The 15,184-nt window shown below is 33.7% G+C and overlaps 1 protein-coding gene across 6 annotated transcripts in view; it reads right to left on the bottom strand.

Moving 5' to 3' along the window:
• YTHDF3 (YTH N6-methyladenosine RNA binding protein 3) overlaps nucleotides 1-15,184 on the bottom strand; it is a 39,026-nt gene that overhangs the window by 18,018 nt on the left and 5,824 nt on the right. For 5 of the 6 annotated variants that reach the window (XM_032882634.1, XM_032882633.1, XM_032882636.1 and 2 more), the window contains 2 exons: nucleotides 14,206-14,291; nucleotides 3,630-5,228 (listed from right to left, as the gene is read on the bottom strand). In XM_032882634.1, the coding sequence (XP_032738525.1) occupies nucleotides 3,630-5,228; nucleotides 14,206-14,291 (1,685 nt within the window). The remainder of the gene's footprint in view (nucleotides 1-3,629; nucleotides 5,229-14,205; nucleotides 14,292-15,184) is intronic. The other variant, XM_032882638.1, reaches the window with a different exon arrangement.

The following is a 15,184-nucleotide window of genomic DNA, read 5'->3' as shown; positions in this document are numbered from 1 at the left end:
ATAGTAACTATACTTATTGCGGTGAAAGTGTCGAATCACGAAGTTGTATACTTGAAACTAACACTGTCAATTATACACACACACACACACACACACACACACATATATATATATATATATATATATATATATATAAATCCAAATCATGGCTGCCAGAGGTTAGACATGGGGGAAGAATGCAATACAAAGGGATAGTACAAGACAGTTTTCCAGGGATGATGAAACTATTCTGTATCCTGATTATGGTGGTTACACAAACTTACAAATGTGTTAAAATTCATTTACTGCCCACTCCAAAAAAGTGAATTATACTGCATGATTTAAAAAAAAAAAAACAAAAAACTTTTAAAAAAGATATGTACACGAATTTATAGGAGCTTCATTTACATTCTCCAAAAACTGGAAACAACCCAGAAATCATTTCTTCAGAGGCTGGATGGATAAACTGTGATAAATCCACACAATGGAATGATGTTTTGTAATTAAAAGTAACAAAGAACTGATATATAAAACAACACTGATACATTGCAAAGATATCATGCTAAGTCAAAGAAGCTAGTCTTAAAAGATTACACACTGTGTAATTCTGTTTATATGACATTATGGAAAATGCCTTACAGAGACAGAGAACAGATTAATCCAAAGGGGGAAGGAAGCATCTGACTACAAAGAGGCAAAAAAAGGGAATTTACAATTTTACTGTATGTAAATTTTAAAAAAGAAACAAGTTAAAACCGTATGAAAGAGGAAGAAGTTTCAAAAACGATAAATACAGGAAACAGAAATAAGCTTTAGGCAGTCAGCTTTGTGCTCAATGAACAAGATGGACTCTGGATCAAATACAAAAAAGAAAATCAACAGATATAAGTGGGAACTAGATGTAATAATGTAAGCAAACTAACATTGTCACCAAAGAATTCAAAACTTGACAGATCACAAAACCAACACAAAGCAAACCAAAATAATGACATGGAAATTCAAATATTCTCCGAATGCAGAGAAAAATGATAAAGAACCAATAGCACCCAAGGACAAAGATGCACTATATTTTTTGACATAACCAGAAAAAAGAAAATATAAATTAAAAGGAATAAGGATAGACAAAGTATTAAGGAAAATTATAATAGAGGTCATATTAAACACATTCCAAATACATGTCCATATTTTAAGAATCTTTTGTAGTACACAGAAATAGCTATTTCCAAAGAAAGAAAATTTAGGCTGGCCTCAGACTTCTCCATGATATGAAACTATAAATAATGTAATATAAATATAAAACTATAAATCTAAGCCTGAATGAAAAACTTGTAAGCTAAGAATTTTATATCCAGGTAAACTGCTGTTCACATATCATGGCCAAAGAAAGACATTTTCTGAATCTAGAAGGATTTAACAAATATGTTCTATTTATATTATATATAATCAACAAATATATATACCAAATTAATTTTCCTAAAAAAAAAAATAGTAAGTTAAATAAGAATAAAAAAAAAAAAAGGATTCAAAATAAACATGTCAAAGGTGGGTCAGACATCATCAAGACTGGCAGTAAACCATGAAACAATATAAATGTACAATTTTAAAGTTTAAAACTTATTAACTTTAAATCACTGTGTTGACATAAAATATGTAACTGTCATAAACAATTCCTGAGACAATTATATAAATAAAACTAGGACTAAATTTTCAGACTAGGTAGGGAAGAAATGTAGAAGACATACAAGGGTGACCTCTCCTAAGTGGTGGGAGGGGAAAAAAAGAGTTGAGAAATAATTCCTTGCCATGCATCTTTTTCCATGAGCAATCTCATCCCACTTTCACAGAAACAACTATTTAAGAACAGAAAGCTCCCAAATCTGACTCCTACATCTAACTGCTTAATCAGAGATTTCACTGTATTATCTCAAAAGCATCTTCCAATCAGCACATCCTAAAAGGAAAACCTGCACCCCACTTTTCATATCCCAAATCCATTCTCCTGATCCACTATTTGTAATGGCTGTTCAGTCTGACCATTTACTCAACTGCTAAGCTCAAAAATTCAGGAGATACTTTTGATCCCTTTTTCCTCATTCTCCCACATTAACTGCAATCACTAGCACCAGAATCACCTAGGTGAGCTTGTTAAAAATGTACACCACAAGGTCCCTTACCAAATACAGCTGACCCTTGAACAACATGGGTAAGAACTGTGTGGGCCCACTTATATACAGATTTTTTTCTGTCAAATACAGTACTTTCTCTTCCTGGTGATTTTCTTAATACCATTTTTTCTCTAGCTTACTTTATTGTAAGACTACAGTATACAATTCATGTAACATACAGAATATGTGTTAGTCAACTGTGTTATCAGAAAGGCTTCCTGTAAACAGGAGGCTATTAATGGTTAAATTTGGGGAGAGGAAAAAGTTATACACAAATTCCAAACTAGGAATTTGGCACCCCTAACCTGCACATTGTTCAAAGACCACCTGTATATCAGATTTTCCTACAGTGGGTCTCAAGAACCTGTATTTCCAAGAAGCACCTCAATAATTTAAGTGCCCTAAGGTATACAAACGACTGCTCTAGAATCATTATTTCAATTATTATTCACCAGTGACGAATGTTCACCAAAATAATTCCCTTGTCTGCACAGACCAAGAAGCCATAAGACATGTAAGTTCACACACAGAAACAAATTACTGACATTTTATAGAGTTAAGTTTCTGCTTTATCTTAATTTCTACATAAGAGCTTTCGATAGTAACCAACATAATTTATTTAAAAAGCTTCTAACTTTATCCCTGCTGCATTTGAAAAGAAATTTAAATGTACTCTCTATGGAAAAAAGTCTGCTGGTTGTCTACTCCATCCTTCCTTTCTTTTCCTCTTAAAAACAGGATCCCAGTTTTTTTTTCATGGTTTGGCACAAAAAAAATTCCCCAGCATGTCTTGCTCTGAGCGCCCCGTGATCAAATTCTGGTCTATATGAATCAAGCAGAAACAGTGTATAACTTCAGGAAAGTCTCCCTTAAGAGTCCCACAGAAGGTCAATAACAGACTAAGAAATCAAATTCTGCTGTCAAAATCTAAAAGCCCATGACTTCCCAACTCTAAGTTGTCTTCCTCACGTCAAATCCTTACTATACTTTGGACAAGTGCTTTAAGTGTACAAATTACAAAATGGTTCAGAAAAAAATTTCAGGGAAAAAGTCCGTTTTACTTCTCATAAACATGAAATAAATAATACTGAAACATTTACTTATAAAAGCTGTTTCAAATACCTAACACATTTTTGCATAAAATTAATTTTAGTATTAGTGTTAGAGCCCCTCACCAGTTCCTGAATCTGCTTAGTTATAAATGCAGAACTTATGGAACTCTGATGAACACAACTCAATGACTTTTATCACCTGAGTATGAAGAACAGGCAAATTCAGAATAAGGACGACCCTTGGGAAGAGAAAATGATGCCCATGTGCCACGAGAGGCCCTGAAGGGAGTTTGCAGGGTTCTGTTTTTTAAGCTAAGTAGTTGGTTTCCTTTAGAGTAAAGCTCCTAAACTCAGAATGTAACATTAAAGAAGACCCATCCATACACACCACCCCAATAAAAAAACCCTACACAAAAAATTACTATACTCTTACCCTACGCATGGCTTCCTCCTCTTCTTGACGCTTTTCATAATGTGCAAAGTCATCAAAGATTGAGGTGGTATGCTTGAAAGTAGCAATTATTTTAAGCACTTGCTTAGCTTTTTCTAGGGGTACCTCTTGAGTGTCCCTTGAATTGGTAACCGGTTTGTTGTCATTATTTTCTAAGCGAATATGCCGTAACTGGTTATTGGGAACATCTTTGACAAAGATCCATTTAACTTCAAATTTGCCCTTCCACTTATCCTGAGACCAGACACCAGCATATGCATTATAGTCCACAACAGACTTCATTTCAGCCACTCCACAAAAATGTCCACTGCCATTCACACTGAAGAGTAAATAGAGTGGGCCTTTCCCATTCAGGGAACGGTAAGCTGCATCCAAACGCTTATTACCATGCTCAGTACTACACCAGATAGAGTACTTAATTGAACGGTGTATGTCATCCTCAGAATAGCTTTTAATTATAAACACGCGTCCATTCTTCAGGTTCCAGTCAAAGTCTTTGGGATTATAATTGTTTATGGCCTTTAGCTTCTCCAGCACTGGATGCACTTCTACACTAGAAGGTGAAGCACTGACAGGAACAACACCTAAACCAAAGTTTTCACTGCCCACTCCATTGTTCTGGTTGAATCCAGCTCCCCTATTCCGAGGAGCCACCCAGCGATTCTGCAGCTGCTGCTGTTGGGGCTGCACTTGGTGAGGCTGGGCCTGTGGCTGAGGTCCTTGTTGCTGCTGTGGTTGTGGTGGCTGAGGCTGCTGTTGAGGCAGTTGGCTTTGCACCAATGGTGGTGGTTGAATTAATGGCTGAGGCTGCTGGATTATAGTTTGAGGAGGCAGAACTGGTTGGGTTGGTGGAGCCTTTACCACTGACCCCTTTTCATCCCAAGTTCCAATATTCATGTTGTGTTTTATAGGAGGTGGTGGTACAGCAGAACCCCCAATTCCCACATTGCCCTTGGGTTTAAGTTTCGGTTGAGGTTTGGCAGGCTTTCTGGCAATGGCAGCCCAGGAGGTCGGTTTAGGCGCTGCACTGCTAACTGGGGGCACACTATTGGTTGCAATGCTAGTCATTCCACTGCTGCTCAAGGCTGTACCTACAGTTTTTGTCACTGCAGCTGTCAGGTCACCACCAATTTTCAGTCCGGTCATGCCTTGCTCAATACTGCTAATGCCAGGCACCTTACTCAAAGTATCACTGCCAAATCCAGCCTGTCCATCTGTAATAGCTCTCCCAAGAGAACTAGGTGGATAGCCATAACTGCTACTATAAGCAGAACTTTGTGTTGATTGTCCCTGAGATCCACTTGTCCCCCATGTAGAGAAATCAGCATTACCAGGAAAAAAGTTAAATCCATGTTGACCAAGAAATGGAGGGGTATTTCCTAATGCCCCAGGTTGACTAAACACACCATCTGGTATATAATGATGTTCTCCATTACTCATTTGTCCATAGGTTGTCAGATACGGCATAGGTTGGTCTCCAGCCGTGGACCATGCTGCTTCCCCAAGAGAATATGGAAATCCAATGGATGGAGCATAGTAACTAGGCATATATGGATCTGACATTGGTGGATAGCTGTTACTCTGGAAGACAAAAGATCATAATCAGGAGCGAAATATCCTCTGAAGAGCAAGGGAAAAAAAGACTCTGAAAAATTAAAATCAAGTAGTTTTAAATAAATGAAAAAGATGCACCTATTCCAGATAAAATTAAAAGTTCAAATCCAATTTTATCAAGGCAAAAATTTGCTGGTATTTTAATTTTAAAATATTTGTTATAAAATTACAGGGGTTTTTTGGGAGGGGAGGAGATGGGTAGGATGGGATAATTTTTAAGAGTCAGATCTTCTGGCACATTTTTAAAATACCATCATTTCTACAAAAATCTGAATTATAAATTCACAGACACAAATTGATCATTTACAGCCAACTTTATTTTAAGCAGCTGATGTATCCAAAAATTTATATGCAAAGATTAAACAAATCTGGAAGCTATGCCAAATAACAGAGGAACTATAGTATACCTATCTATATGGTGGAATCCAATTCAGCAATTAAATTTTGTACTTTTATTAAAATGCTCACACTGAGAAGAAAGTAACAATTCAAGATTATACTTATGGCATCATCTAAATTTGCTTGTTTTGTCTTGCTCATTTTAAAAAAGAATCAAAATCCTTACTATGGTTTCTTAATGGTGGGCTACCAGGTGCCTCTTTTTTTTATACTCAAATTTCCAAATTTTACCCAATAAAATCACTTTCCTATTCAGAATTTTAATTTGGAAACTGTTAGTTCCTGTATTTTCCTCAAAATTACTGCTATTAAATCGTTTGTCCTGAATACAAACTAATCATTCATTTAGTAATTTGCCAAAAATGAAGGCACCAAATTCTACTTAAAGAAGAAAAAAAACTCCAACTTTGTTACTAGCCAATATAAAAACAAGATATATTAAGGGTATTTTGAAATGGGTTTCTTAGACCAAAAACATGTCTGAGAATAGATTTTCACTCTGGTTTAGTTGTGACTTTTAAAACATTGGACAGACCTTTAGAGTGTATAGAATTAAGCAAAATTTAAAAATTAAGCAAATATCCAGTCAGGACAACTGGTATTCCCCCTATAAGGGTGGACCATTCTGAAGGCTGATTATTCATTTAATTTATATAGGCATTCTTATTCTAAGTTCCCTAGAGAAAAGTATTTAACTTTTTCTTTTTCCTGTTACTCTCTTAGAACTATGTCGCCACTACTTTCCCACTCAAGAAAGTGTATCAATATAAATATGTAACAGTAACATCACAGATACTACCTGGAACTCGTTTGAAATTCCTTTTAAAGGCCAACTTTGAACATTGAGATATTATCACTACTGTTACTTCGACACACCTCACAACTGTTGAAACTGTCCACTGTCTATGAGAAAGTTAATATTTTGTCCTTTGAAATAATTCTGATATAACTGATATAAAAATAACTTATGAGAATCAAATAAAGGTTACACTTATATTAATAATTTTGACATAGATTTCCTGGGTATTTCCAGCAACACTTGGACTTAAAAACAAAAACAACCAATACTTAGTACTATTTAAAGAAAAAATGACTTTTTAAATATACTCAATACATTTTACGATATTCAAAATGGGAAATAAATGTGTTACTGTTTACTAATTTGACCGAATATATTCTTTAACTGTGTTACATAATTACTAACTACATTTAAAAATATATTCAAAGAATGCTCACAATATTAGTATGAAGGAAATCAATGAACATTTTGGGAACCACAACAGTACTGGCATCATCACACAGACCAACACTGGAAATACTAACTGCCATATTTAATACAAGAGAAACCTGAGGAAAGCTTATAATCACCAGCAATGGTTTTCAAAAAAAAAATCTTGAAGAAATTAGTAATGATTAAACTTTACTACCCATGAAGATCACACACACACACACACACACACACACACTCACACACGTGTGTAATCTGATCACTAAATTATCTGCTGAAAATAAAAGTACTCATAGGGCTTCAGACTGACTACAAGGTCTCTGTGATATAAAACTCTTAAAAAACTTAATAAAAATGAATAGGTCAGCCAGTATAACATATATAATAGATTAACATTTTTTTTTAAAGATTTTATTCATTTGAGAGAGCGCACGCCAGACAGCACACAGCGGAAGGGGCAGAGGGAGAGGGAGCACCAGACTCCCCACGGAGCAGAGAACCTGATGCAGAACTTGATCCTAGGACCCTCAGATCACCACCCAAGCTGAAGGCAAATGCTTAACCAACTGAGCCACCCAGGTGCTCATGATTAACATATTTTTTAAATTATCTTTTTCTTGAAGTTGCTAAAAAGATCCTCATATTACTTTATTATTTATTTCAAACAAATACTTACTGAATGCCTACATTGTGAAAAATACCGATTCATTCATTCTAAAAGAAAACCTACAGTTAGAGACACAAAACATAGGAAAGTGAACAGGGGAAGAGTGAGAGAGCTGTGCTGAATAGGGAGGTAATCAGTTTCAAACTTTTAACTTAGAATGCTGGCACTGAAATCTGGACTTCAGTACGTCCTTACCTGGATGAGAGAGTGGAAAATCAGACCAGGCAGAAAGCTTTTATTTTTATTTATTTATTTATTTATCTGAGAGAGAGAGAGCACAAGCGAGAGAGGCAGAAGGAAAGCGAGAAAGAGAAGGAGACTCCCCACTAAGCTGGGAGTCTGACATGAGACCCAAATGAGTCACCCAGGAACCCAGAGGTAGAAAGTTTTTAAAGTTCATTCCTCATAATCAAGTTTTTGCAAAAATTACACTCCTAACTTACACTGAATATTCTTATTTCACCATCACAAATGTTGAATTTTGCAGTTACCTACCAAGTTCCTAACTTATCTACCTCCATAATAATTCACACGCTAGCAAACTAAAAGTCAAAGAGTAAATATTTAATCTTTGCAAGACAAATAATATCTATTGCTGTCACTCAGTCATCTTTTTTTTTTCTTTTTTCTTTTTTAAACAACCCTTTAAAAAGCTTCGAGCTTAGGGGTTGTTTTTTTGTTTTTTTTTTTTTTTTAAAGAAAACAGGGCACAAACTATGATCCCTGGGCTACAGTTTATCCACCCTGTTTTAACTGATTATCTAATCTGTACTAATTCCTAAAAAAAGAAAGCCCATATTCTCTGGGGAATGGGAAAACAAATTCTGCCAACTCTGTGACCTATAGGGCTGGACCAGGCCCAAACTCTTGGGTATGAGGACTTTTATATTAGATAGCTTTTCAATTATTTTTTTTAATCGTAATTTTTACTACTTCACGTGTAAAGTATTCTTCCCAAAATAATTTAAGTTACTTAAAATGTGTTCCATTAGTCACAACTGCTATCAAACAGACAGCTCTGGCTAATAAGCAGATGTACACTGCTGTCCCTGTCTTACTACAGAGCTGTCCAGTGTTACTGCAACCACCTGTATTTCTTGAGTATCCTGGGTAAGTGGCTAGCTTTCTGCAGTTTATCAAACAACACTAACCATTTACTTTTCCAGTTTTTTCAGTAGTTTCAGCTGAATGAGATGTTTTTTTTCTTAGGTCCATCAAAGTACTCAACCAGTTTCTAAAGGCAAGGCTTCATTTTGGGTTCCAATAACAACAAAGCTACAGGAAATTTCCAGAGTTTCAAAGTAAGATATGGTCAACACATTTTGAGTTAGTAGAGCTTCAACTGTAACTGGAAATATTTAAAAAATATGTTCTGTTAATTTCTGCTAGCTATGTGGAATATCAATCGGAGGAATCTACCTTGGTAGTGAAGAGGAACAAAAGTTCCACTTACTGATGATGGAAAATAACAAATGAAAACTTACTTTCACTTTTACTTCAAACCTGGTGATAATGAGACATAATCAATGTAACAGTTTATGTTCAAATAACTGCTTTAATAGTTTACTCTTAATTTGGAAACTGGTCAACTATAGTGAAATTTTACTATATTCTTTAAAGATATGCAACCTTTAAACCAAATGATGTGAAATGTTTGATGCGTCCCTCACAGTCAAAGAACTATTTGGAAGGGAAAAAAATAACATCAATTTATAGAAGTATATAAATTGATTTAAAAAATCACTGAATATAATGAAACACACTTGTAACAACAGATCCACAAACCCTTTACCTACAGCATAAACTTAGAAACACAATCTGGGGAGGGCATTTAACACAAGGTTGAAGTGAAGCCATGAGGTACCTGAACTTCAATTCCATCCCAGGCACTTATCAGCTATATGAAAGCAGCCAAGTTACTTAAACTGTGCATTGTTTTCTCATCTACTAAAAGAAAATAAAGATACACTGCCTAAAACACATTAAGTATTCAATCAACAATAGTTATATTTAATACAACTTAACTTGCTCCTTTAAAATGTAAATTAATAACCAAACACATGATATAATTTCAGACTTACTCCAGATCTTACTGAGTATAAACTCTTGGTGTGATGTAGGAGTCAAGGATATGGACTCAATTCTTTAATCTTTTACTTTCTATATCAGTGATCTCATCAGATCATGTAATTTCTCTAACCCTGAATCTGTTATTTAAAATAGGGATAATACCTGCTGGTCTTACCAACTGTAAAGATTTTTAAAAAATCTACTGTGCTAACTACAAAGTGCTACATGGAAGCGTAGGAGTAAGGCCTTTTACCTTTAGGTTTTTTTGTTTGTTTTTTTTTTAAATTTGTCAGAGGGAGAGAGAGAGAGAGCGAGTGAGGGTGCACGTGCACAAGCAGGGAGGGTGGCAGACTGAGGGAGAAGCAGACTCCCCGCTGAACAGGAAGCCCTATGTGGAACTCAATCCCAGAATCCTAGGATCATGACCTGTGCGGTAGGCAGATGTTTAATTGACTGAGCCACCCAGGCATCCCTTTTTTTTTTTAATTTGAAAACTAAAATACAGAAAAAAAATAAAAGATCTTCCTCAAAATTTTAATATCACTTATAATGATTTCTTAGCCTTATGATATAGATCAATTGTTTCTCTAATATCTCAAAGAAAACTTGAACAAGAAGTTCATGATTACTGCTCTGACTTGAGACATTCTAATACAACTCAACCATAGTTAGTCTTTCACAAAGAAAGTTAAGATCCATTTTTACTTTCTTTCCAAGAAAGGAGACACTATAAATATCCCAGAAGTTCAATTAGAAAGGAAAAGACATAATTCACCAATAAAAGCACTTTCGTACAGAGAAAAACAAAAACTGTTTTCCATTAAAAATTTGAGAACTTCAAACGCCAGAATTCACTTCTGAATTAAAGTGAGTTTTAGAATATTTTTAATGCTTATGTGTATTTTCTTCTAAAACTTTAAAAAAAAATATTGTACTTTTCACAAAGTATACTCAACACGTATCTAATCACAAGGATGTCACCAAAAAATGTATTATACATGGTACCCAGTTAACCTAAGTATTTCATCAACTGTAATTCTTTGTTCCCTAATTCTAGCAGATAACCCAATTCATTATTCAATGCTTAATAAATGCCTACTATGTGCCAGATACAGTGCCAGTCACTGGAGACGAAAAGATGAAGAACATGGACTCTGACCTGGAACACTTCCCAGGTCTAGTGGGGAAGACACATATCCCCTACAATTTGATAGGTTACTGTAATGGAAGTACAAACAAAGCAAAACAAGCATTCTAGTACAAAGAGCAGGGAAGCAAGTAATTGAGTAATCAAGAGTCTTCATCAAGGGATAGAAATAGGAGTCTGTGTGTGTACAGATCATAAATACAAATACAAAAAGTGAGATCATGAAAGAAAAATATTTGGAAAATATTTATATTCCTAGAAAATAGTGAGTCCTATTCCCTTACAAACTGGAGAAAGCTGACCAAGACAAGGCAGGGAGGGAAATGGAGCAATTTTAAGGACCCTCATACAATAAATGTATCCACTCTTATGAAGTTGTTTAACTCTTTAACATGACGGTGGCACAGACTTGGATTTTAAGAAGATTGCTGAGTGACAATACAGAATTACTAGTTAGAAAATCACTCCAACAGGCAGAAAAAAATGAAACCCTTAACTAAGGCCAGGACAATAAATAACAAAATTCAAAATATTTTTCCTTTCTTCCTTCTCTATTCCACTTCTCTGACAAACATGACTAGGAATTATTTCCCCATATAGACGACAAACTCAAACTTAATTTTTCCAAGTTGTTCTTCAAATTTATATGCACAAATTACATGGCATCTTTAACAGTACTATTTAAACCTGAACTTTCCAATCAACTTAATTATCTGATTATTCTGAGGAACTTTAGAGAACTAAATTTAAGACCCGAAGGATAAACATTTACTTTTCAAGTGATTACAAAAGTTATCTGCTTTAAGAAACTGAGCACTAGAAAATATAATACACTACCACAGAAGGCCAACAACCTGTTTTAAAGTATCCCTGGATTTGATGTGAATCAGATCCAAGTATACAAAACAATTTGAATCATTAGCTAAAAACTGAAACACTTTTCCAGACAAAAGATTCATTTTTCTTATTCATAATATGAAAATCAAATGGAGTTTAATTTTAAAGACATGTTATACATTTAGTTGAAAATTTTTTAATTAAACATTTCAGCTAGATCAGAACAAGGAACTATAAATGCTTGTGTAATTTTAATATGTAAGTAATTACTTGAGATATTTCACCAATAATTTTCATTTTCACTGACCTGCTTTAAAGGGTCAATTTTTAAAAATTTTCTCTTTACCTAGGTGTTATTATGAGTAACTTAAATTCTCATACAAATCATCTCTAAGATTTCAAGTAATTTTCAATTTTTCTCTCCAATAAACCCAGTTTCCAACTTGCTATAGTGTGAGGACTCTTTCAAAGGTAAGTATGTGCCCTGGTTACAGATATTATTTTTAGTATTGTAGAAAGCTAATTGCTAAAAACCTATTCATTAGTACTGACAAGGAGAGGAAGGACAGAACAGCCTTAGTGGCATCAAATTTTAAAACTTCTCTTTAAATAGCACATGAATATACAAATACCATAAAAAAACAATTAATAGAAAGTATTAAGATTTTCTTTTTAAACATCACATTAAAACAAATCTTTTACAGATTTTTTTGTCCCAACATAAGGAAACTTTAGTGTGATAATTTAAAAACTGGGTTCACTAAATCTCTTCCACCATTAAAAAAAAATAGTTTTCTGACACTTTCAAAGTTTTATTTACAAGTGCAATCTTATGCAGAATTCCAATATATAAAACAGATAAAAAGCAGAGGACAGCTCTGATTGCTGCAGGAGTGGGATCAAGAGTACCCTCCCCTAGTTTTCCCTAGGCAGGCCTGAACCACTTCTGTGGAATGCCAAACAACAACAACAACAACAAAATCTTCTAAGCCCCTCTGACAACATATTATATAATATTTGTTACCAAGTAAAATAAAAGGATTCTTACTGGTTGCAATTCTCAAACATTTATATTCCATTAAAATTCCCTGAAGACAGGGGTTGAACAAATAAGTCAAGAGGATTTTCACAACTATATCCTTGTCTTAGAAAATCATCTTACATTATAACACATAAAGATGAAATCAAGTAGCAAAAAATTTCAATTACTTAATATTTAAAACAATTTCCCAAATTTATCTGATCATGAAGACCTTTTTGAGACAGTATCTACTACACACTTCATAATATCAGAATTTCTAAACAAAAAGAAACACTGCCATAAGAGATGTTAACTGAGATTACCATGTGGGCCCAAATAATAGAATACTGAACATTTTTTTTAAAACTTGCACTACAATTCAAAACAACGATCTTCCTATTTTCTAGTTATACGTTATTTCACAACCTTTAAGTGGGAAGATTATAAAGTTAGATTATGTAAGTATGAAGTGAATTTTTTCATTCTTTTATGAGCAGCCAAACATTCATAGATTTTATCACCCATTTTTAATCTTTCTCATTTATTTATTCCCTCCCAACACAAGCTAGGAATGTAGATCAACAGATAGAAGGGGGTGGTTAAGGAGAAAGGACCAAGGGGTAGATCAGTTTGAACATAATCATGGCTCTCTACACTCCTAAAAACAATCCTACATACCACAAATTGGGAACTACTTTTCAAACTTACCCTACAACTCTAAAGGCCTGCAATGATATCTGGTTCCTTGTTCTTTCCGTTTAAAAAATATCTATAAGATTTCATGGTACATTTTTCATATACTTTTTTTTTTAAGCAAAAAAACAAAAGCAGTTTTATTATAGAATATTCTTTTGCAAGAAACTGGTTAATGATGAAAGTTTATTTTTTTAATTTATATTAACAAACAAATGAATGCAGAAATGGCATATAGAGACCAAAGAGATCAAAGAACTCTCTTTTGTTTTTCAATGCTTAAATCTAAATTATACCTGTACACAAACTCACACAATTATCTGTGAAAAATCCAAACACAAAAGAACCTCAAAAGTACCAGTTTGATTTGATGAAATTTTCCAAGCCTACAATATAGAAGGCAAATGTGTTTATATATCTTCTATTCCCTATGTTGTATTAACTTTAATTATCAATGAAATTCAAATTGGAATAGTTATAAAAGAGAAAACACTACATTTAACCAAAATTTAAGTTATGACTAGTTCTTTCCCATAAATGCATAGCTAATTAAACCTTATAATTTGCTTTAGCTATGAAGATATGGCAGCAACATTAAACTAAAAGGTTAAATTCTTTCAAAGTTCAAAAAAAGAAGTCCAACCATACCATACACAAATAATGTCCATCTTCAAATCTTTAATTTCACAATCTAACTTCAGCCACCTAGAATTTCTAAAGAATTCTCCTGTACCACAAACCTGCAACTGTTATTCACTATTATGCAGGCACACTAGATTAATACATATTATGGTTAGCCTCATTCAATTAAAGTATCTATCTGAAAAATCCATTAATACTAATGTAAATTTAATTTCCTAAATATGGGACTGTCAGACTTACCTGATTTGTCTGGCTACTTAAGTATGGCTCAAAATCATCATCATTTACAGCATCTTTTTGATGAATCGAACCGTTTTGTACTGAAACTAAAAAATATGTTTATATTAGATGTGTGGTAATTATCTTTATGAAACTGACAGAATAACCTAACATTTTCAGTATTTTTTGACCAACTCAGAAAAAGTTATCCTGAGTTGTTCTTTTTGTTTAAAAAAAAAATCCTCTTAAAAATTTTAGCTCAATTTAGGTACAAATATTTATGTGCAAACAAAAACTTACAAATCTTGTATATACCCAAGATTACATAAATATTAACTATATACACACTTCCCATTACCAAAAACATAATGTAAATAATCTCAATTTCAACCTTGTAGCAAGCAGTTAAATTCTTGGAAGGGTTCCCTGATACTATATTTGAATCTAAAATAACCACCTGAAATAGTGTTGTGGATAACTGATTGCTGAACAATGTTCTCTACCTCTGTTAAATCTCTATATAATTTAGTACAAGAAAGGTAAATAAAGGATGAAATAACTTTCCTTGGTAACTTAAGTTAGAGTAAATGTCTTAAATGTTTTCAAATTAAAGAAAGTGGCTAAAATTCATCGAAGCAGTTATCACAATGAATAAATCATAAATAATCTAAATAAAAAGGCCTTTAGTTATAAACCAAAAAATTATGAAAACTTTCTTGAAAGTACAAAGACACTAAAGATAACCATGATTATTCTTGCAACACATAAGAAAACCAGAGAATAATTTATAATGCTGTATTTGTTCAGAGATCATTTCCAAAAATGCTTTATAAAGTTGTTACTTTCTGAATGGTATTTGACTGCCTTTGAGCACAGACTAGAAATAAGGTCTTGTGTTTGAATCCCAAGTCTAACAATGAGAAGCGGGTTATCTCTAGTTAGTGACTTAGCCTCTCTACTCTACTTCTCCGTTCAAGGAGATAATTAACAGTACCTACCT

Source organism: Lontra canadensis, unplaced genomic scaffold, assembly GCF_010015895.1.
Source record: "Lontra canadensis isolate GAN:19392208 unplaced genomic scaffold, GSC_riverotter_1.0 scaffold83, whole genome shotgun sequence".
Classification (NCBI taxonomy): domain Eukaryota; kingdom Metazoa; phylum Chordata; class Mammalia; order Carnivora; family Mustelidae; genus Lontra; species Lontra canadensis.
Note: the sequence above shows the minus strand (reverse complement) of the source record. Positions and strands in the feature narration are given on the sequence as shown.